Source organism: Amblyomma maculatum, chromosome 1 (genome assembly GCF_055883805.1).
Source record: "Amblyomma maculatum isolate TAMU_Amacu chromosome 1, ASM5588380v1, whole genome shotgun sequence".
Taxonomy (NCBI): Eukaryota; Metazoa; Arthropoda; class Arachnida; order Ixodida; family Ixodidae; genus Amblyomma; species Amblyomma maculatum.
The window spans coordinates 393737865-393762084 of record NC_139344.1 but is presented as its reverse complement, the minus strand read 5'-3'; the positions used below and the strand labels follow the sequence as shown (position 1 = coordinate 393762084).

General features: G+C 41.7%; 1 protein-coding gene across 2 annotated transcripts in view; it reads right to left on the bottom strand.

The window, feature by feature from the left end:
* The window catches only part of glu (structural maintenance of chromosomes 4-like protein gluon), a 55720-nt gene that overhangs the window by 23794 nt on the left and 7706 nt on the right, over positions 1 to 24220 (bottom strand). For both annotated transcript variants that reach the window (XM_084595128.1, XM_084595135.1), the window contains exons 4-11: positions 23984 to 24175; positions 23678 to 23854; positions 20852 to 21016; positions 15144 to 15271; positions 14085 to 14225; positions 12741 to 12891; positions 9667 to 9780; positions 3866 to 3973 (exon numbers count right to left, since the gene is read on the bottom strand). In XM_084595128.1, the coding sequence (XP_084451254.1) occupies positions 3866 to 3973; positions 9667 to 9780; positions 12741 to 12891; positions 14085 to 14225; positions 15144 to 15271; positions 20852 to 21016; positions 23678 to 23854; positions 23984 to 24175 (1176 nt within the window). The remainder of the gene's footprint in view (positions 1 to 3865; positions 3974 to 9666; positions 9781 to 12740; positions 12892 to 14084; positions 14226 to 15143; positions 15272 to 20851; positions 21017 to 23677; positions 23855 to 23983; positions 24176 to 24220) is intronic.

The following is a 24220-nucleotide window of genomic DNA, read 5'->3' as shown; positions in this document are numbered from 1 at the left end:
TTTTCATATTTCGCTGAGTTGAGTAACAGATTCGAGTAACAGATTCAATTCATGTGGGCGGAGTGTGGTGTTGTAAGTTGCCACTGCACCTACCGTATTTACCCAATTCCAATGCACACCTTTTTTTGGCGAAAATAGGAGCTGAAATCGCAATCGCACGTGCGTTAGATTCAGGTACACACTGAAACTTGTCTATAGCTGCCCATCCATAATGCCGGTGCGGCAGCTCACATGCGGCTGGCAACCTAGTAGTATGTCTGCTCGTCGTTTTCGGCGTCGCAGGTACCATTTGCAATCGGTGCGGTGTTGTTGTCCGATCCGTAGCCTCTCTTGTCCGAGAATAAATGCCGCAGTGGTGACAAAGATGCGTCGTGTCCATCGCGAGAAGAGCTTTAGGCACAAAGTTATTCTACGTGCTAAAAAGAGCTGCAATAGGGACGCAGCCCGTCATTTTGTCGTGCCTGAGATTTGCATCCGTGACTGGCGAACACTGAAAAAGTCAATCTTTGAGAATAAGACATCAAGTAAAGGCCGCCACGGTCTGCAAGCAGGGAGGTTTCCAGACCTTGAAGATGAGCTCGTGGCAGCTCATAGGCAATCTGCCAGCTGCACATTAGAATCAGGGCTTCCAGTCTTTTCCCCTTTGGATCATGTAAACTGGGTGTGCGTTAGAATAGGGGGCGCGTTAGACTTGGGTAAATACGGTAATAACGGTAGCGAGAAGGATAGGAAACGAACCACTTTATTATCCTTGCCTACGAGTTCATTTTTAAAGCGTGGGTATGCCCATGTGTAAGAGGAGTCCTTTTCATGCTTGAAGGTCCCTCTTCGTGATGTTATGCAAAGTCAGTCAATGGACGACTAATGCGCGTGCTCAAGACCCGGTCTACGTGAACTGGGGACCCTTACTTTCCAAAAATTATGGAAAAGGCAGTGTGCAGTGAGAATAACTTAGCGTGACAACTTGAAGAGAAAAAAGAAGACATATGCAGCTCGATCGTCTACATTTGACTATGCTTCCATTCGTCTCCAAGTTGCCGCGCTTTCTGTTAACAGCAAAATGCAACACAACTTGCCTGGTAGCATGTGTCGTGCAATTAATGTAATGCAATCATACTCAATAGAACCAGCCCGAATATTTATTTATTTATTCATATACCCTCAGGGCCCGAAGGCATTAAAAAGTGTACATTGGTTCAGGGTACAGTGCAGCATAAAACAACATAGGATATATATATATATATATGTGATTTGATGCTGTAGCATAACGTTTTCATTTAATCACAATGAACTAATCATGATAATCCACAGAGAGGTGCAGTTATGTTCGTAATAAGCTATCCAACAATATAAGATTTGATGCTGTAGCATGAAGTTCAATTTTTAATCACAGATAACTAATTAATGACTATTAAATAAGTCCTGCAGTTAGTCCAGCAAAAATATACTTTACAAAGCAATCCAACAATATATTATTTAATAATGCAGCGTTAAATACAATAACAATTAACTAATTAACGGGTAACAACAAAGAACTACAATTCAGTTCAGTTCAGTCGTTCAGTCGTGTCAGACTCTTCGTGACCCTATGGACCTATGGAACTACAATTAGTGAAGTGCAATCATGTCGGCATAATTTACACAGCCACTACGGACACTTTCTGTATACACATTCCGTACACGGCACGTAAGAAACAATTATTGCTAGCTACACATTAAAATCAATATGTATGCACACTCAATTTATTTCAGGCTACTTAACTAACAATAACCAATAACTGGGAATAGTCCCTATTGATTCTGCCAGATTTCACGACCTGCAGTTCCTCGCACCGCTATATTGATACTTCACTATTCTAATTGACAAGTGTGGCGAGGAAAAAATTGCAAAGCCTGCTCTCGAAACTTTCTAACACACAGACAACTTTTCTCAATTACAACGTGCGTACACAGCCAGTTTCTCAAAAGCAGGCGTCTGGTGTTTGATTGTTCACATAAGTCGTGCAAAATATACCAGAAAAGTATTGTCTTCCCTGTTGGTGAAAACCAGTCAAACATCCCGCGCGCAATGATGCTACATTAAAAACGGTTGCCTTGCAAGATTTTACATTAGTTCCTAGCCGTTTTGTGACTACCAAAGTCACAGCACCCGAAAAAAAAAAAAAAAAAGAAAAAAAAAGAAAAGCTATGAGCGCATTAGACAAATTAATATTTCGGAAATGCTGCCCTTCGCTGCGCCACCTATCCCCTGGAAAGCGGCTAGGCGTCACCCGCAATGTACAGCGGAGGCGGGGAGTTTCCAACCGAAGCTGGTTCTAGGAACGGTTCGCAGTGCGGCGCAGTTGCAGTGGTGCCTCTTCACAAATGGCCCTGTCGAGTTTTAAGGATGCTTCCCTACACTGCATCATCAGCAAAGCGTTGCAGTGAAGTCCATATTATGGTGAAACTGCGCGTCTAGAGCGCATTTTCAGCATGCAGCCATCCCAAAGTGAAAAGAGGGAGGTGCTAAGCAGTGTCCGAAACAGCGTGGCTGGCCAAGGCATGCTACCAATCGCAGCTATGAGATGGCATGTGAGAAAGAAAAACCGAAACTATGCAACTGAGCTGTATTTCAGAAATGGGGAACTTTCAACCGTCATCAAACCAACATACGAGGTGCCCATTTCCTTGGAAAAATGACTTCATGAGGAGAAACGTGGTGGGTTCTTTGTGGTGCCTTAGGGGCATACGGGTGAACCATTTCATATCTACAATTTCGCTTGCATACGAGCGCGCTGGGTATGAAGGACGCGGCAAGAGCAAAAATATGGCGACTGCAAGCCACTGCGATGGCTTCTTCACAGGTCAGTGGTTTAAGGGGGCGAAGCATCCGGAAACAACCAAGGAAGCGATCTTGGCTCGTCATTGCCTTCTACGAATTGGATGTGTTAGGTCAACACAAATATGGACGGAATTCTGCAACAGCTAAAGAAAGGAGCTGTGCATACTGGACATCTATCAATGCTAATCTGCACTTTTACACAGTGAACATCTCAACTCTAAATGCCTTTGTACCTCATTCAGCAGTTAAATTTCATAATCAGACAGTTTGGATGATATGTTTTTTTTCCAGCATTAAAAAAAAAAAAAAAAAAATTTATCAACAAGGTTTTACTATACCCACAAGCATCCCCCTGAAAAAGGTCTGAGTGGCTCGCTCAGGTGGGTACTTCCCAACAGTCCTAGCACGATGCCAGTATAGTATGACAGTGACACTCGCAAGTGCGGAAAAGGCATCGCATGAGGATCTTCTGTGACGTCTTTGTGCATATATTTTTAATGAAAAATCTTGGCAGCTCCATTACTGTCGCTGTGCAGAAGCTGTAGCGATGTTCATTTGCATGTACAATGCAAACAATACTCATGCGCATAGTGAAATTGCAATGCTTTTGTGGTTTGTACTGGCCAAGCTCAAAAGCCTTGTTGCCGTGCCGATCAAACAGCTCTATCAGCGAGTGCTACGAGGATGGAATATGGACGTGCCTTGATAGAAAAGTATGATGAAAAATAAATTTATTGTGGTAAATGTTCCCACCAGTCAGCATGCCAAATTAAAAAGGCCTTTATGTTTTGTTTCACGGCACGTGACCGCTTTTACAGCATTATGCATCTTTTGTCTTACAGCTCAGCTTCCAATTCAGATTCAGAGATCGCTTCAATCTATACGCTTTGGATCACAGGACAAAAGTGGCAAGTTGAAGGCTCCTAAAGGCACACTGAAGCCTGGAGATAAATTAGTTCAATATAAAAGGACCCATGACTCACGGTACCCAGCCCTACAAGCACTGTGTCAAGGGAAGCATGTCACAGAATAAGCTGCACCTACCTTTGATTTCTTCTCACTGACTCCCTTCTGGAGGTCAAGAAGCTCCTGCTCATAAACAGCCTTCTGCTCTTGCAACTCCACAGTCTGTGTCTTGAGGGATTCCATGACCTGGGGCAGAAATAACATTTGTGAGAAAACAGCTTCTTGGCTCCAGTGAGGGAGGCAAGGTTCATCGTTAAACGTAGAAGCTTAAAGACCCTGACATCCAAGCTTTCAAAAATTTACACAGTGAAACTTTGTTGATTAAAACAATGAACATACTAAAAATTTGAATGACGCAGAGTGCACAATGGATGGTACTAAATATGGAGACACACAAATCCAAAAACTACAGTTTTATTAAAAAAATAATAAAAGTTTTGGTGTTTTGATTATTTGAGCAACCTTGATCATTCCTCTTTTACATATGAAAAAAAATCAGACAGAAATCAAAGTTGCAGATCTGACCCATTTTAGTGATGCGTCACGGTGTCGACCACAATCATGCCTGTGTAAACTGGTAATAATAATAATAATAATAATTCGTTTACAGGAAAGGAAAGGCGCGATACCAGCCACGTTTTCTCCACGGACATCTGAACCACTCAGTAAAGGAAGGGACGAAGGTGGGAATGAAAGCAGAAAGAGAGAAAGAAGTGGCGTAACTAGCAGAGGGCTACGAAGCAATTTTCACCAACTAGGAATCTTTAACATGCACTGACACTGCACAGCACCAGTGACGCCTCTCCGTTTCGCCTGCATTAAAACACAGCCACCGGTAGTCGGGTTCAAACCCGGGTACTGCGGCACAGTAGTCGGCCATCTTAAGCACTGCGCCACCACAGTAGGACCTTATTTTTTATTTATAATTGGTTAACAGGAAAGGCAAGGCACAGTATCTGTCACACTTTTTCTGCGGACACCTTAGCCTTGATATAAAGGGAGGGAGGAAGGTGAGAGTGAAAGAAAGGAAACAAAGAGGTGCTGTACCTAGTGGAGGGCTACACGTACGAGGCCTACGGAGTAATTTTGGCCACCTGGGGACCTTTAACATGCACTGACATCGCCACTTGGGGACCTTTAACATGCACTGACATCGTACAGAACACAGACGCCTCTCGGATTCACCTCCACTGAAAGGCAGCTGCCGGCAATCGCAAACTGGTATGCCTATGCTTTTTCTCCACAAGACCAGCTTTACTGCTGCACACTCCCAAGAAATAGTAATGAAAGAAATATTGTTATCAAAACCGAGCTCTTTCATTGAACTGTTTCACAATTTTCAATCTCGTTTTTCCCAACTGACTAACCTAGACCAACCATGGCTTTTACGCACAGTATCTCATCTACAGCCGTGAGCAAAAGTAGTATACAACATTCAGGCAGCGACGGGGCTCGAGAAACCTGCACCGAAATGCCATCTAGCGACAGCGATATCGGCACAAGCATGTGGACAAAGTGGGGCAGCGCCACTGTTGTCTTGATCTCAGACAGCTGTTGCTAGAAAAGTTGGGATGCAGTTTTCTCGAGCTCTGCCACCGGCCGAACTTTGTATACCCCTTTTGCTCACGGCTGTACTTATTTCAAACATATCCATTTCAAATTTGGCATGTGTAATCTTTAAAGTGTGCAGAAGGAATTTACCACATTTACACGCCTAACGTTGAGTTTTCTTCCAGAAATCCATTGCTAAGAACATACTTCACATCATATTTGGAACCAGGGTGTGAATATAATGGGAATGTTTTGCACCGTTCGTAAACATGCTACAGTCGAACCCGGATATATCGAACTCAAAGGGGATCGCGAAATAGTTCGATATATTGATAATTCGATATACAGAAATCGGCTCGTGACGGCACTTACGATGCGAAAAAACGATACCGTATTTGTCGCGTAATCAACCCACTCGCATAATGAACCCACCCTCCACTTTTGCACCCGAGAATTTGAAAAAAAAAAAAAAAAAATGCGTTAAGGCTAGCTCGCTCACATGCAAGCGACGAGCGGCAGCGACAGAGCGAAAATTTTCAAACTTGTTGGAACTGCGTCCTCTCGCCGCTGGAGCCACCGCGGCAGCTCAAAACAAGGTTTCTGGCGGCAGGAAATCGGGAGCATTTTCGCTTGCATGTCGATGGCGCGCGTCAGTCCGTTTCGGTCGTCTCATCCACAGCTCATTGGCAGCGTGCCAAGATGCTGCGCAGCAATAACGTCGGGGCGTGTTTATCTTTTGATAGCTACTGCGGTGGCGGGGAGCGAACTTGGCAGAGTGCCCGTGATGGCTTGATTGCACAAGCCTGGTTCGATTTATCACGCCGCGCTTGGGGCGGGCGTCATGATCGCAGCAGCTGACCACGTGCTTTCACTGATTCATACATGCAAGGATAGACGGGGAAAAAAAAAATCCCTGCCGCTTTTTAACGTCCGCAGCCGCCATATCTTGCGCTACGCCGCGCGTACAGCCAGCCAACGATAAAAAAGTATAACTCTCGCAAAAAAACAAAACAAAACAGAGAGCTGGCGCAGGCGCCATAGCCAGGTCCGGCGCCGCGCTGCCGCACGTAGAGGGTTCGAAACACACGCTGGAGAAAGCATCCGACGTCTGTCTGAAAACGGGCCGAGCTGGCTTGGCGCATGCGTTGCGCGTGCTGAAGGAGAGAGATAGCTCAGCAAAAGAATGGGCACACCCACGCACATGGCTTGCAAACGTCATGTGTTGGCGCGCGGGAAACGACAACTGCAGATGCACGCGCCTTTGGGGAATGGGTGCGGCGCTGCCCAGACCAGCTGTCGCCGAACTGTCCCCTCTCAATCCTTCCGCGCGTGGCTTGAAAATGTCACGCGGAAAACGGCCAAGGGTGATGCGATCGTCTTAGGGGAAGGCACACTTTCCAGTGCGTGGTGCGGAGTTCGATATATCGGACGACCGGAGAAATTGAGTTCGATATATGACGCGGCTTTTCTATACTTTTACATGGGATTTTCAAGGGGATATTTCGTGAGTTCGATATAACCAAAATTCGATATATCCGGCTTCGATATAACCGGGTTCGACTGTACCACGAGGCTTGTGAGTTGTGAGGAGAAACAAAATTTGACAGTGCTTGCTATTTTTTAATTTTTCTTTTTTTTTGCAGTGATCAAATATTTCGATATTTCAAAAAAATTTTTCCCTATATTCTTATTTAAAATTTTAATATTAGAACACTCTTGGTTTTACCTCAATCAGTAACATCTTTAAAACAAAATATATTATATATACTAAGGCACGAGCCACTGCAAACAAAGAACCAGAAAACAAAATTGTCTCAAAACGGCGCATGCAAAGGGAATGACAATTATTTCATCTCTAAAGAGCGAAAAGTTAAAGACGAAAAAAAATCACTAAAAAAATCAATATCAACAAATAAAAAAAATATTAATGTATTTACATGAAAATTTATTTTACCACACACACGCACACACACACGCACACACACACACACACACATATATAATTGAGCAACTTGCAGAAAATTTCAGTGATATCTCAAGGAGAGTTCTCTACTGTTTATTTTTTTCCCCCTGAATCTTGCGAAAAGCCTGGAGAGCGAACAAAATATGGCGCAAGGCTGGTTCAACATCCACAGCTTTTCTACAGCCATAGGTCAAGACATACTTAGAATTTATTTATTTGCAAAACTTCTTTAGCTCTGAATTTTGCGATGAAGCAAGTGCTGACATGTTTACACTGAAAAGAAAATTTCACACAAGAACACAAGAAATTTAAAAATAAAAATCTGAAAAATTCAAAACTGCCTTGTCCTGCAGTACGGTTCTAGAGAAGTGCAGCAAGAACTCGGTCAAAATAGACAGAACAGTGGCAAGAACATTTGATCCAGAGGGTGAGCATTTAGTCGGAAAAAGGGAGAAAAATGCTGATTGCGTTTCTTTCTGTGCAGAGCCAACTCAAGTTTTTTGTTTTGTTTCTTTATCTCAGCAATGAAATTTTGGGACAGCATAATGAGGAAAACTGGCTAATACAATATTATTAAATATATGAAACAACTTTTTTCTTGCTTTTTTTTTCTTTCGATAAGGCTTCTAACACTTCCAAAATAACTGATTCAATTGGTTGTGCCAGGCTGTTTTATGACACCACTGTTTGAAGATGATGCCTCTTTGTGAGGGATGCCGCGTTTCCTCTCCCAATGAAGCTTCCAATGCTATCACACTAAGAGCATCCCGTCCCACCTTCTCGGCTGATGACTGCAGTGATGAACTTGGGACCTTTAGATATTGTTAAATGCCAGCAGCACTTGTGCTACAGTGGCCAGAGTTTTCAGTCTCTCCACTCATCATCTTTGTATAACTTTATCTCCGGTGGCTTATGCCCATGCGAGCTCTGTTGCTTGTCCAAATTAACCGAAGTGCAGCCAAGTTCTCACAAATGAACAACACTGAGGGGCCTTAAACAGGTGGCCTGCAAAATTCTGTGACGCAGCTCACCAGCTCAATTTTGGCCTTTACTCCAAACACATGTGCTAGCTTCACAAGTCAGCTTTACCGTTAGATTTGTTTTCCAACTGAAATCAACCAAATGGCCTCATCTACATACGGCACATGTTCTTTTTATTTATTTATTTAAATAGAGCCGCTGGCTCCTTTACCTGTGTAAACTTTGGTCAGATGTCAGCTGCCTTCCAGAGCAAGGCGCCAAACACACAGCCTCACTATCATTTCCTAGTGTAAATATTGCTATGTGGTGACAAGCGAGAAGACAGCAAAACATGGTGATAGAGTGAAGGATGATTTAATGGTTGGCCTAGCACGAGGGCTCCTCTCGCGCCACTGCCGATCTTCTTCATAACAATATTTTTTCCTTTGAAGACAAGTTTTGTTCTGCAGGGTCTAACGTCCCAAAGCGGATCAGGCTATGAGAGACGTTGTAGTGGAGGACTCTGGAAAATTTTAACGACCTAGGGTTCTTTTATGCGCACTGACATTGCACAGTATATAGACGCCTTGCTTTTCGCCTTCAGTGAAAAGCAGCAGTGGCTGCCGGGATTCGATCCCGCAACCTCAGTTCAGCAGTCAAGTGCTCTAATGATTAAGCCACTGCGGTGGGAAATTTTTAGGATAAGTGAATGCAGTATTCACCACCGTAATCTTTCAGCAGCTCCTCCAAGCCATCCTGTGGTGGTAGCCACTAAAGCAGAACGGAGTATGTGACAACTTTATTTTTCCCGAAGAATGCGGAAGTTAGGTCAGGGAATGAGAAGTTTTGATTGACTTTTATTTTACAGGTATTTATTATTTTATGTGTCTGCTAATTTTATTTATCGTTTCTATTGTTATTTTTGCTACTTTCTGGCTCCTGGCCTGCAAGGAAAAAATTTCCTCAATGCAGCCAGCATAGCAATGAGCGAGACCCCTGCCACGGAGGGATTGAGGGGCTCACAAACTTTTGCAGCACCAAACCATCGCACCAGCATCGCATCACTGAATTTAAGTAATTATCTGTACCAAGTTAAAATCAGAATCCTTGCTTAACCTGCCACAGAAAGACTCTGTCCACAGAAAGCCAGACCGCTCACTTTCACCGTAAACTCACCCTATTTTTTTAATGCCTCATTGATCTCGTAAAGATTATGAATAAATGCAGCTTTAGCACTCTGGAAGGACTTGAGCTTCAGCTCGAGTGATCTTCAATTTGAAGTAACTGACACTCCACAGTGCGCAACCTGCCACAACGTATTTGCATGCAAGCCAAGGTGCTGAGGTGAATCCATGGGCCAAATCCAGTATGTTCGCAAGCATGTTCTGTGGCCGACAAAGCTTACCTCAGCAAGCTTCTCTTCAGCTTCGACCTTTTCCTTTTCCAGTTTCTCTTTCTTGGCCTGCAGCTTTTCTATGTCTTTCCGAAACTTGTCTGGCTGCTTGATTAATTCTTCAACCTGTAGCAGAGGACAACTCACAAGAGTAAAATAAAGGTAAAAAAATATTCTAAGAGGTACTACTAACACCCCTCGAGATCAATAAGGGTAATTTCACAGAATTGTTTCTTCTTTATTCTTTTAAGACACACTATGGTGTAGTTCGCTTAGCACACATCACGCATTTGCTAGCTACCGCATCCATGGGAAAGCTGACTGAAGAGCTACCAGCACACTCCCTTTCATATCCTCTGCCAAGGCACAGTGGCGCCCCCTACATCGCCGCGGAGACGGCAGGCTTGTCTTGCCATGTCCGTCACGTGACTAGAGACTATGTTGTCATCGCTACTATAATCATTATCACTAATTGCAGTGCCATTGTTGTCGCTACTATCATCTTTATGCTAGACAAGAATTGCGATCTGTTTCTCATGAGCCCTGCAGGGGTAGTGATTTGCACACTCGGCTGTCGATCAGAGGGATAGCGGTTTGATTCCCGGTGAAGATGACAGATTTTTCTAATCATTTTTAATCACAATTTGTGACCACACTTTCTGTACACGGCGCACATGAACCAAGAAAGGCCTTAACAAAGAAAACAAGCAGTGCAACGAATCTCATTATAATCAGCATTTGCACTAAGTAACGTCATAGGGCATTCCAAACATGAATCATCCAGAGGAAGAAACATACAAGAGAAATGGCAACCCACTGGCATGGCTCGGGGTAAGGAACCAGGCATTACACAGAAAGAAGTAATTAATAAACACATGACGGAAAAGAACACTGATAATTAGCAAACACCAAATGACTATTAGTTTGTAAGCAAGAAAATTATGTCTAGCTGAATTTTCACCGAACTGTTCACTTGACTGTGCCAAAACTCAGTTTGCAGCGAGTTATTGATGTGGTCGACCAGCATGCTTTCCATACACTACATGGCGATGTTAGTGACGACAGTGGTTTCTTGCATCTTGTGGGAGGGAAAAAAAGAAAAAAAAAAAAAAAAGAAGACACTGCCTACGAAAATTAAATGAAATTTGATAGCAGTTCAAAATTTTTGGCTAGGAGCTATGAACTGTTAATAAATAATCGAATAATTTTGGAAAGGTGACTCTCCATCGCCTACCTTGAGGTTGCAAGGAGACTTGGCTCTCAGCCCTGTGCTTAGCACCTCGTGGTTGCAGGCCTTCCCACAATGTTATGTGAGCCTTTGTTATTGTGGAAGCGGCATCTTTATTACGTTCCAGACACTAAGTACTAGCCAGCCCGCACTTGGGACAGCATGAGGCGACTGTTTATTAAGCAATCTTTGTATCATTAATATTGGCAATGTTTAAATGCTAACAAACGTAAGCATCGTCCTGATTGGTGAACAAGTGATACAGCAGAGTGATGCGAGAGGCTGCTACCTTAGGTGTAATCAGTCAGCAGTCAATCAAAGGCACACCTAAATGTCACGAATAGCAAAGCCATGGCACTGCGATCGTCCGTGTGCTCCGAAGGAGACGAGAAAGTTTGGCAGAAGCAGTTGTAAGGGGGGAAGTTCTTGCGCAGGAGTGCATGCGCACTTATGTGGAGCAGAGAAAGCTCACATCCTTAGCAAGGCACAACCTGAGAAATGCCACATCAACCTTTGCATTTCATACTACAAGAGTCTGTATTTGCAGCTGCTTTTCCACAAAAATCACTCCACAAATGTGACTTCTTTACACTCCTGTGCAATAACTTCCCCCCTTACAGCTGCTTACGCCTGCCTTGTGCAGATGAGGTGCACTACTGTCGATCTCGGATACATAAAATTATTGCTTATATCGAATTGCCTGAATATCCCTTTAAGAATTCTCTGAAAAAATTAAGCAGTGTTGTTTGCATTTGCCGAATGCCCATTAATGGAACGTTGGACATATTAAACTGCGCTCCTTGCCTCTGCAAGGGGCGCTCCTCCTAATGCTTCTGCATTTAGGTCACCGATAACAGTAGGAATTTCTCTCATGCTAGTGTTTTGCATGCCTACCCCTTGGTTTTGGTCAATGTAAGCTGATAATAATGGAGGCTGACATCGAATGGAAGCAGACTATTTCCAATAAAACATCAACACTTGTGCTGCGAGAGTCCCGTAAGCCCATTGCTCCTCTATGCCAATCTCTATGGTCTTATTTTGCATCTTATTCTGTCAGACAGGTGCTGGTTTCAGCTTCATAGCAATTGTTGCTGCAACGTAAGTGATAAGTACGGATGCTGTGATGCCCGTACTGCTCCCATTCTGAGCACAACTACAGCATGCTGCCTGCATAAGCACTGAGCACATCACTATCCCCAGCTTTGAAACATGTTCTAGTAAAGAGTCTAACAACATCAAAACATTGCATCGCACCTCACGAGGTTGGGCTGAAATCTTATGAGGTTGCGCACCTCTCAGAAAACTTTGCATGCACATGCTGGCAGTGTCAATGCTGTAAAAACTGTGCAACGACATCAAGTCTGCTTGAAAATGGCATTCAGTTTGATGTGCTGTTTCAACATGCTGCTGTGTCATGCGAAAAAGCAGGCGTTCTGTGCAGCAGTAAACATGCTGTGAGGCCGGCTAGGCTGCCTTCACGTTGTATTGTATTACATCGTGTTTTATTGTAATATGTATCACCATTGTATTCTTCCAATTTCCATTGTGTTTACTTTTCCCCTCCCTCCCCCCACTTCTTTATGTAATGCCTCAAGCATCATATAATAAATGAAATAAATGATGCACCACGTTGCTTCATGAAGCTTCCCGCTAGCATGGCTACATCTTACTCATGCTCTAGGATTAAAGTGAAGTTCACCTCTTGGCACGTTTTATACATCAAGTTATCGACATACCAAACTATATTTAGTGACCTCCTTCGAGTTCTGATACATGCTGGTTTGGCTATAGCAACTTCATGAGCACAGAAACACTGTGAAGGCCGTTAAATTTGAAGGGAGCGGAGAAGAGAGCCTACCTTCTGCTTGGATGTCTCGAGTGATTTCTCCAGCTCCTTGCCCTTATGCTTGGTGTGCTTGATGCGCTCTCTGCACTGCAAGTCGCGTCGCTCCAGCTCAGAGTACTCTTGCTTCCGGGTCTCCACATCTTTCTCTTTCTTTTCGACTTCCCTGGTGGGAAGAAGACAGCACCTCGTCAGAACGACTAGCCTGGGCCATCAACTGGTAGTTAGCATAGAAAAGAAAGATAGACCCAAACCAGAAAGCAACTCGACCTAGTGATGAACATCCACGAGGTTTGCCTGCAAGCAATTACTACATATGTGCACAAACTGTACATCATAGTTTGACATCACGCAGTGGAACAGTGGCAATGAGTGAATAGTACAAAAAGGAGGCTCCAGATCAGTTTAGACCACATAAGCTTTTCTAACGCGTGCATCTTCAGTCTCCCTTCTGTAGAAATTCAGCCGTGGTAGCCAGGCACAAGCGTGCACGCACGCGCGCACACACACAAAAGGGATAAATCCACATTGTCAAATAACTATAAAGCTATAAAACCTCATTTTTGACACATGGGAGGCTCACTAATGCACAAGTTAAATCCCTGCCATCAAGACTTCAAAAATTTCTCTTTCACTTCTTCTTCACTTTCACCAATGCTATGATCTCGCCACTGTTCCAATTTTGAGTAGAACCATGTCATGCTACCACTATATTTTGCCGCAAAAGCACACAACGCACCGCTATTACCCGCTTTGAAACATGTGCTAAGAACATTGCAGTTTCATTCGACGAGTGCACTGTATTTGCATTTCATCAAGCAGCACAACATCCGAAAAGTATTGCTTTGAGGCACGTGCAACAGATTGGGCGACCTGCATTTACTGCAAATGTGGAAGCAATCCATGGTTTTTTGGCCCAGCTGACGACAAAATTCCACTGAAAAAGTTTACTACACATATGTCATTGCAAAAACTCTCCAAGGCAGACTGCTTAGGTGCAGTAAGGGTCTTTTTGCTATCTTTGTTTTTTCTATTTTATTAGTTTTTATTATACTTTTTTTATATACTACTGTATTCATCATCGGCTTATGTGGCTGCTGGATTGGATTCTGGACTTACCTATAAACTATCTGGAATAGCTTATAGCTTTTGGCTATCAATTACCCAATGTTTAGATACTTTAGCCAATTTAACCAATGTTGGCTTGTTATGTGGCTACTGTTAGATTGGCTAAAGACCTGTCTCGTTTGACACGATCCTGCGGATGCCATTTCTGAGCCAAGAAAGGCTTTCGCCTTAATAAAGGAAGACGACCCGCAAATAAGCACACACGCAGACACACATATATGCGTCACTTACTTAAAGGCCTTCTTGAACTCAGCCAACTGTTCCTTTTGGCCCTGCTGCTGGGCTTCCAGTTCTTTCTTGAGCTCAGCAAGCTGCTCCTGGGCTTCCTTGACCTGCTGGGCGGCCTCAGCTTCAGATGCCTTTTCCTTCCATCTGACATGGGCAAATAGCAGACGATACTGCTAAATATCTGACAGCTCAGTCAACACTGAACAATTAAATCATATTCACAGTAAGATGATGAAGGCACCTATTTTAAGAATTACACACGCTTAAATCTTACCATTAACAAATTTACCTATCAGGCATCCCGAAGGCTGAATAATGAAGACAGGCTTTATTCATTGTGCATTTTAAATATTAGAATCAGATATGCGATAAAAAAGATTGACGCAGATATGTGTATTAACAAAAAAAAAAACATTGCGGGACTTGATGTGAAACACAGAAGAGATTTCCGGTTAAGCACAGCAAATGAACAAAAGTTAACTGAAACCACTTGCTACACATTTGTGCGAACTCCTAGCTGCAGGTGACGGGAACAGTCCTTACGGTGTCGTATCCCATTGCTGTTACAGCAAATGCACAAAAAACGATGAAAGTGACCCTGCTGACGCTAAACAATGACATCGAATTGACAAGGGGCAACACGTGAGCAATAAATATCACGTCAGAACAGAAAATGCTGCTGTGTATACCAGCCACTCAGCTGTCAATTGAGTGACAGCAACGGGGCAGGAAGCATTCGTTAGTTGGGCAGTCAAAAAGAAATAAAATGCTTTGGATTCTGTCACTATGTACACTTTAGAGGTTACCGAGCAAGCCAGGTAAATGGCGCACAGTTTGAAATCTCATCAGTGGAAGCAATGCGCACACATTCTTTTTAAATGCCTGCAGCTTGTCTATTAAGTACATGCTATAGACCCCACAAATAGGTTGGCTTAATATAGAGGTCAAACCCACCATCTCCACTAAAGAGAGAGAGAGAGAGAGGATGTCACAATACATTGTAGCTTATGTGAGAATACATTGATGTGGCAATACATTGTAGCTTAAAAAATGCGCACCCACCTGTAGCACTGGAAAAGCTGGTTCTCAATTACGGCGACATCGTTTTCTAGCTTTAGGAACTCGACAGCTTCGTCACGTGACCCTTGAAGCTCTTCCATGTCCTTTTCCACAAGCTTGACACGATTCAGCTGCAAGTTAGTAAAGCAGCAACATCAACACTTTCACCCACCAAACCAGAAGGTGTGCCAAAGTTCCCAGGCCACAATACCTCCCCTTCCATACTATACTTTACAGTGCAACTGAAGCGATTTGAGAATTCAAACTTTGGAGTCAAATGCGTGATGGCTGATGGTAAATCACGCAAAGTCCCTTTGCACCGGCCGAAGAATGTTTGCATCACAGTAATTTTATCTGATAAACATCTGCACAATCGTTTATTCATTTTATATTTTCACATGGCCCAAGCAAAGGGTATTGGAAAGAAGCTGGGCGGCACAAATTTTTATGCATAAATTAACGAAGCACAAAACTAAAATAGTGTGAGCAAGAAAAATTCTCTAGAGCGTCATTATACAAGATGAGCGGGTGTAAGAAAAACGTAGAATACATAATGCTTCGAAAACATGGAGGGTGCAATAATCGTAATAATAAAAAAAAGCAACGGTAAGCAAAGTATGGCACCTAAGGTTAGAACTGAAACCCACAACAGCAGCTAAAATATCAATCAGTGGGAAAATAAATAAATAAATAATAATAAGGACATTGAATAAGTAGTTTTCAGAACAGGAAGAGAACGTTTATCGTTCATAAATAAATTTTGAAGAGAAAGCTTACTCATGACAACTTTCTATGAACATCAAGGGGAGGTATAGTATGTCATGAGTGTTACAGTTTCTGTCCAATTGTAGTTACAACAAATTGTACTGCTTCAATAGCTGCTATTAGTGATTTAGTTTGGGAGTCCCATATTGATGGCGCATATTCAAGTTAACTAAGAACCAAAGATTTATATAGCATTATATAGCATTAGTTTAACGGAAGAAGCTACAGAAAAGTTTCGCTTTAAGTAGTACCCCAGCATGCGATTAGTGGCTGACATGATTCCAAGTGAGATTCAAGGTTAGAAAAATGGTAAGATATTTGTAAGGCCGTATTGTTAATAAGATAGATTGGAAAATTTGTGGTTTCACGACATGAGAAGCGTGTCACATGGCATTTAGTTGCATTTTGTGCATTCACCTTTTTAGCTCACCAGCTCGAGATTGCGTCCAGGTCCAGCTAGTAATAATTCAACATCATAAATACCCTTAATTACGCAATAAACAGCCCAATCATCAGCAAAAAGCCTTGTGGAGAAAAGAGATTGATAGGTAAATAGTCAAACAAGAAAAGGTAAGGGACGAAGAACCGATCTTTGTGGTACTCCAGATGTTACTGGAGTACCACAAAGATGTTACTGGAGTACCAAAGTGACAGCCGTTGGCATGCATGAATTGTGAACAATTTGTTACGATAAGCTCAATCTATGTTAGTATGTTAGGGTCAACATTCAGTTTTCGGAGTTTATACAGGAGCAGGTTGTGAGGCACTTTGTCAAAACCTTTACAAAAGTCTAGGAACCATAATCTAGAAATGAATGGATGGTCATAAAGAGAAGCTATGCTTCACAAGAAAATTTTTTTTTCCAAAGCCATGTTGTATAGAAGTGAAAAATGAGTAGCCTTCAAGAAACCTTACCAGATGAGAATATATAGATGAGAATATAATTTTGCAGCAAATGCTAGTTAATATTGTTGGACGAAAATTGGCTGGTAAGCTTGTCGCCCGTTTTATCGAGTCGAGCCGCCTTAGGTATCTTCCAGTCCTCTAGTAGTATGCCAAGCTCACGAGAATGTTGGAATATTTTAGATAATATGAGAGCCAAGTGGATTTCAGTGTCTGATATTTTAGAGTTTATACTGTTGGGCTCCCAAGATGAACTCAGCGTTGAGTTGTCAATAATATTAATGATTCCACAATGGTCAAATCTTATTGTGTCCATTGGAAATTCATTATGACATTCATAGTTAAGATTAGTTGGATTACAACCGTATGAAAAGGCCTTTCCAAAAGTGTCATTTACAATATTAGCGCAGCTTTTTGTTGGAACTGGATTTGATTGCGAAACACGAATTGATAAGTCTGATTTCCCTTGCTTATTTATGACACCCCAGAATATCTTAGGACTGTTTTTTAAACTGAAGGCAATGTCCCATAGGAAAACATCATTTCTGTTCCTTTTAGCCCTTTTTTGTAGCTTCAGCTAATTTCTCTCAACTTAGACCAAAGCTCTGGTTTACGAAAAAACTTTGTTTTCCTATAAATTCATCTCTTTTTGTTGTCGGTATGTTTTAATTGCCAATTGTACCGCAGAAAATGAAAATTAGTTGTAATTTTTGTATGGGGGATATGCAGTTCTATAAGTTCATGCAATTTATCCCTCAATAAACACCAATTAGTGTTAACTGAACATTGATCAAAGACAGTTAAGAAAATGTTGAGGAAATGCTCAAAGGCGTCATGGAGAGCTGAAAAATTAGCCTTCCCTTAATTGTTGATAATTTTCTTCTCATTTGGGGATTTGGAAGATTGTATGTTCAACGTTATCGCAAGTTGAGAATGATCCCTTATCCCTGGCAAGTAATCAATGTTTGAAACAAAATAGGATACATTTGTTAGCAAAAGGTCTAGTGTATTTGGCATGGCATCTGTTACTCTCATTGGTTGGCTAACTACCTGTATTAAACAAAAGTCAGAGCAAACAGACAAAAAGATTCGATGATTCTGATGTCCTACCATGTGTGTTAAAAGTGGTGAATGACCAGTTTACATCAGGAAAGTTAATCACTAGATACAAAAAGTGGAATATTAAGAAATTTAATGTTAACAGTGTTTAAAGCGCCATGAACATCCCGGAGGAAGCCCGCGGTGGTTGATAACACGTGCAAGATACAAGCTTTATGACCAACAGTAATTTGAACACAAGATAAATTAGAACGAAGAAGCAACATCAAAATGGACACATTCAAAGTGATCAGAAGCTGCAATCAAGACCCCACCCCCGTGGAAAAAAGAACAGTCACAGCGAAATAAATTTGGTGAAACAATCGTCGAAAAATATTATTTTGGCATTCAGACACTCATCAGTGCACCAGTAGGGGTATGCGAATACTAAATGAAAATTTCAGATACAAATATAAGAAAAAAAAGCACCTCCGAATATCGATTCAACTATCTGAGCAGTGAAAACATTTTTTTTTTAAATACCAACCATTGTTTACCTTGTTCGTTTCAGATTTCCCATGGTATTTGCAAATAAAATTAAATCAGAAGAAAAATCCTGCATAAATTTTATACAGGGTTTCGTGTACCGGCTTTTTTTTTTTTTTTTTTTTTTTGTACAGGAAAAACTGGTATGAAATGGGTTGGAGCTGTCATACTCCTGCTGAATACAGCAAACACTTAAGATACTGAAAAAAAAAAGAAAATGTCCAAATTAACCGAAAGCGCTAATTATTGAATGCACCTCAAAAATAAAGAAAGAAAACAACTGCTGAAAATCGTTTGCATCACAGTAATCGTATCTGATGAACATCAGCACAATGGTTATCTGTATTTGAGATGAAACTGAATTGAGAACTATGCTTTTTCCCCGGTTTCATCAAGTGTTTTGCTCTGTGCAGACTGTCGGGAAGATCCTCTTTACATAAGGAAAGGTCCCTCTTCATAAAACGACCCTGTCTGTTTTCAGGATGCTTTACTGCACAGTAAACGTGAACAAGCATTGCAATGAAGTTGAGGTGAATTAGAAACTTTTCGGTGTATAAGGTAATTTCTGGATATTTAGAAAATTCTAAATTATAGTTTTTCGAATATGAATTGAATAACACATCCATTTCGCATCATTCGAAATTTTAAACATTCCCACATTTCTAGATGCCAGTGATGATGTCACCTGTTGAGGCAGTACATTTGCAACGCATGAACATTTGCACTGAGGAAGAAGAGCAACCCCAACAAAGGCAAAGACGACAAGGCGTTGTCTGGTGACATCTGGAAATTCACCGAAAGGTTTGAGCGAAGGCAACTGAACCTTGAAACGTCACCAATACTGACATCATTGCACAGTTTCTCTGCATCGCTGTAATGCTATGAGGAGAAGCCTGAAGATCATCAGTCACATTGCAATGCAAAACTACTTGGAAGCTTAATCAACAAGTTTCATATATTTAAAGCCAGCATAATGTAAAGTTAAAAAAAGAAAAAAGTGTCTGACCTTATTTAATAAAGTAGAACTAAAGCTAGCAGTTTTCTTGCAGCTAAAATTTTAGAGGTTACAGAACTTCTGTACCCCTTGTAGAAACTTCAAGGTTCAGGAATGTCGTAAATGCAGTGATGGAAGCAGCATTTTACTTTTCGGAGCAGATTTCGGAGCAGTAAAAATGCCAGTTTGGAGCAGGAATTGTTGTTTTTGGAGCGGATGGCCAATAAATTACGCCAGAATGCCTCCAGAGTTGAAACCTTCACCGAAATGACTGATAATTACAGCAATTTATTATAAAAATACTGCACATTTCACACATACAACAATCAACATGAATTTCAAACAATTATGAATGTGGCTGGTTATAGAATGAGTGGTAAAACAATTAAATATTTAAAGCCCCAGTTTGTGGTAGAAATACGATCAAAGCCAATGAAGGTGAGCATCACAATGAGAACTAGAAGTAATCTCAGTAGCATCACACTTGTCACACAAGAAGTAGAAGGTCATAATCAATTTGAGATCGAAGTAGTCAGTCACTCCACACATTTCATAATAGTCTGCTGGTTAAGCTTTACGAACCCGCACTTTTTCTTTTGAAGCTTCAAGATTGCAGAGAGCATCCACAAGCCTTTCCTGTCCTTTATTGAGTAGTTCTTGGCCACTTTCAATGCCATGAAAAGCTATTGCCTTCATTCCTTTTGCAATCAATGCTTCTGCATTGCAAATCATCCGGGTAGTGAACCGGAGGCCTTGGGAGGGCAATTCACAAAAAATGTGACGAGACGTTTGCACGTTTGTTTACGTGCGCTGCGTGCGCCTTATAAACACCTCGGCGGCGCAGCTTGACCCGGCTGCAGCCAAGGCTACAACGCTACAAAGGCTTCACTGGATTTTCAATAATGATGATATTAGACATGTTTTCGGTTTCTCTGAGACCAACTGGTTTGTCACGCACTTGACGTTTTTTTGCCTTCGTTTCTGCAGTGCTGTTTCGGAGTAGGTGTTGTGCAGTTATCAACAAAATTGCCCGTTTGGCGCAACATGTAGCAGCCTTTTTATTTTGGCGCAGTTTGGCGCAGCACTTCCATCACTGTAAATTACCCAGTGGGCAGCTCAAAAACAGACCCCGTGGCCTGGGAACTTTTGAAAGGGGATGTATATACCTTGGGCAACAGAGAAAGCACAATAGGCTCTGTGCCTTTGACCACAACTGAACAAGAGCTCAGGTGTTTTATAACACTATAATATGAGTGCACATGAGCACAAATGGACGAATGCCACAGAAAATCATTGAAGAATGTCTTGAAAACCCAACATTTCTTGCAATCATTCAATGAATATCCTCACTAAGAAAAGGTTGAAGAGCTCAACTCAATGTTTCTGCAATTTACTACTGAAATATTTATCAAGACCAGCGTGTTGAAATAAGAGGCTCCACAAACAAAACATCAAAACCACTTGCCTTTTCTGTTCTCTCCTCGGACAGTTTTTCAACGCGCTGATGCAAGAGTTCGATGGGCTCCTTATAGCGGGAGCTGCCGATAATGTCTTCAAGAAATTCGAGCATTCCTTGGTCATGCTCAGTTTGCCCTTTGGGTTTCATCATGGCGATCTGCTCTACTTCTCCCTGAAAGATGACGAGCAGGCAGGAGCTCCAACACACAACTGCATTTCTGTGCTTTCGGAGAAATGAGAGGCACAAGTAAAATTCTGAGTCGTTTCGTATGCCTCTTATTTGCATGAAAATAAGTATCTTTCAAAATGGTCGTTAATTTGTAAGCATGCAGGTATGATCATCGACAAAACGTTTGGCCAATCTGAAAGCACAGCGAACAGTAACTGGTGTGATAGTGAAAGAAAACTGCATTCGCAGGTAGAAAAAGTTTCAAAAAATGGTGTCACTTTAATGAGAAAGCCTCCAACTTTTCCAGCCTCTCTGAATATATACAGTGCCTGTAGACAAATGTGTCTTAAATGTTGGCCAATCAGCAATCTGACTGGTCCAAGTCATATTGAAGTTCTACATTTTTGAGCAGCCAAAGGAGTGTTTCGAAGCAGTAAAATGAGCTTGCACGGCAAGTGTTTCCATGCTATCACATGAATACACATGCGCACGAACCACATTAGTACACGCTTTTGATAAGCTGTGTAAGATATTGCCGATGGGATTTACCTTGGTGAACTGAATGCTAAACTGGACATAAGTGATAGTGAAAGAAAAGAAAAACACACAACCTATACTAGAAATAGTGCTATAGCTGTTGGTCACATTTCATGGCAAGGACATCTATTAAAAAAGTGGGAGAAAAAAAAAAAAGGGAATCTTATTCAAGCATCCATTTGACTTCCTGTCTTTCGTTGCCAACGACGGCAAATTTGTGTATGTGTAAAGAGTACATACACCGCCCAATTATATTTCTGCTTTTTTTCATAAACAGAAGCGTTACAGAAAAAAAATGGCGAGAAAGATTTCCTAAAGTAGCCCATGTATTGCTAAGTTGAAACTTTTAGCGAGAGCAGTCAACTTGCAATTGAGACATAGCCTGGTTTAGCCAGCTACATTTTTCTTCTTCTTTCCAGCTCTCTCTATACAATAACATCCCTCCATGTTCTCCGCTTTTAATGCAGCCAAACGAAAAAAAAAAAAAAAAGATAATGATGGGGGACATTCAGGGTAAGACATGATGGCGTAAGTGACCCTCCCCCATATAAAGCCCCGTTTTAACCAAGCCATCTGTATGTCCTTGCGTGGCCTAGGAGTAGCGTGCCTGACTCGGCATCCAAGAGCACCGGGAGGTTTATTCTTATTCCACCCAAAAAGAGCAATTTGACTTGACAGCTCCTTCCCACTTGCTTGTTACGTTGCACAAACTATCGAAGAATCAGTACTCAGCCATGTTAGCTGCCAGCACAATGCCAGTGGTTTTTCACTCACAACGACGACACCAACGCTGACAGTGGATTTTCTGCATAATGTATCCTTTAACGCTAGTGCATTAAAAGCAATTCAAAACCAAGAGAAGACCCAAAGCTAATGCACTGTCATTCCATAATGATATTTTGTGCCCCAATAAACTTTCGTTCTCTTCTTTTTATTGCAAAAGCATTAGAAGTGCGATGAAGGCGAAATCCATTTGCTGCAAGCCTGAAACCTGCATGCTGAAGACATCTGTAGGTTGTGTGTGCAAGCGTCGGTATATAAGAAAACACCGGGATATACTGAAACTTGGCTGCAACGAAACACTTTGATAAAATGAAAGACTCGCTCACATATTCCAAAGGGTTGGATATAACAAAAACATCGAATATATAAGAAAGGACTAACGCAATGGTGTTTACATAATGCAACAATTAAACATGAATTTAATAAGAGCAAGTTGGCGGGCTAGTTGGTTTTGCATATTTAAAAAACAGCGCAAGGAACGGGTCACAGAGACACATTTTTATATATTTAAGGAGCATGACCAGGCATGACTAAGCATAATTAAATATGACTAGAAACAACTATATATATGATTAAAATCTTCCTTTAAATGGTGCTATGTGTGTACGATAATGTGGGTAGCAACAGTGGAGAGTCAAGTAATGTTGCCAAAAGTGTCTTCTATGTGCTCCTCCACATAAGTGGATTAAAAAACTACATAAACAGAGTTGAAAAGGCGCATGCTTTCACATTTCTGCTGCACTGGTACAACTTATCAACCCTAATTTTTACTTTTTTCTTCTCTTTCACCCTCCTTCTCTTGAGTTGCAATTTAAATTTCTGTGATTGGCATCAATCCACTTCGGTGCCAAGCCAAGGCAAGCCATACCAAGCTTCAGTTATACGATGAGTGAGGGCGGGCTCTCATAAACAGCTTTCACCGTAAAAGCAACAGTACACACAAGCGCCTCTTCGGCTGAGCGGAATGATAACAATGAAAAGAGGCATCAGTTGGTGGCAGTGAGCTCGCACGCCCGTTTTGAAACTTCCGGCAAATGCTATCAATCATTTTCAATAGGATAAAGCAAAGCAGTAAGCTGATGCCATTTATGAATGTCAGAGCCACAGGCATTTCTCTCCTGCCCTTCCTAGCAATAAATTAAGCTCAAAATATGCATTTTTCCAGACAGCGCTATTCACACCATTTCCAAATTAAATCACTATAAAGCAGTGCTCCATCTGCACTGCACAGTGGATGCTCCTAAAAAATGTTAATCAAGCACTCCATAGTTAATCAAGGTTGATTATTTACAACACTCCTCGCACTTCATGGATGAGCAGGCAAGAGTAACAAAAAGCTCATACCTGAAGAATAAGGAAGCGGTTGTGATCAAGATCTATTCCAAATGAACGTAATATCTTTGTGGCCTCTTTGTATGTGCAGCGACGACCATTCACTGTGTAGTATGAGGAGTTGTCACGATGCGCAGTTCTGCCAACTACAAATTCTGAGTCTGGAACAACATCAAAAGTGTTCTCGTCCTGCCGCAGAGAAAGAAGGAGACATGGAAAATTGGACAGGGTGAGCAAAAAGTGACACAACCCCAATCAAAAAAGGTGACAAACTAGGGATGCAGCAAGATTTTAAAGGATTGGTTTTTTTCAACATACCACATCAATGATTTTATGAAAGTGGACGTTCACTGTGCAGCTGTTCAGATTTTTGTGGTTCGTGCTATTGTGGATGAGGACGCCGACCTTCTTGGAGCGAATCTTCTGCGCCCGGTAGCCAAACACAAAAAGCATGGAGTCAATAACATTTGATTTGCCACTTCCATTTGGTCCAACAATAGCTGTGAAATTCTGAAAAGAAAAAAAAAACAACAACAAATCTACATGTTATACATT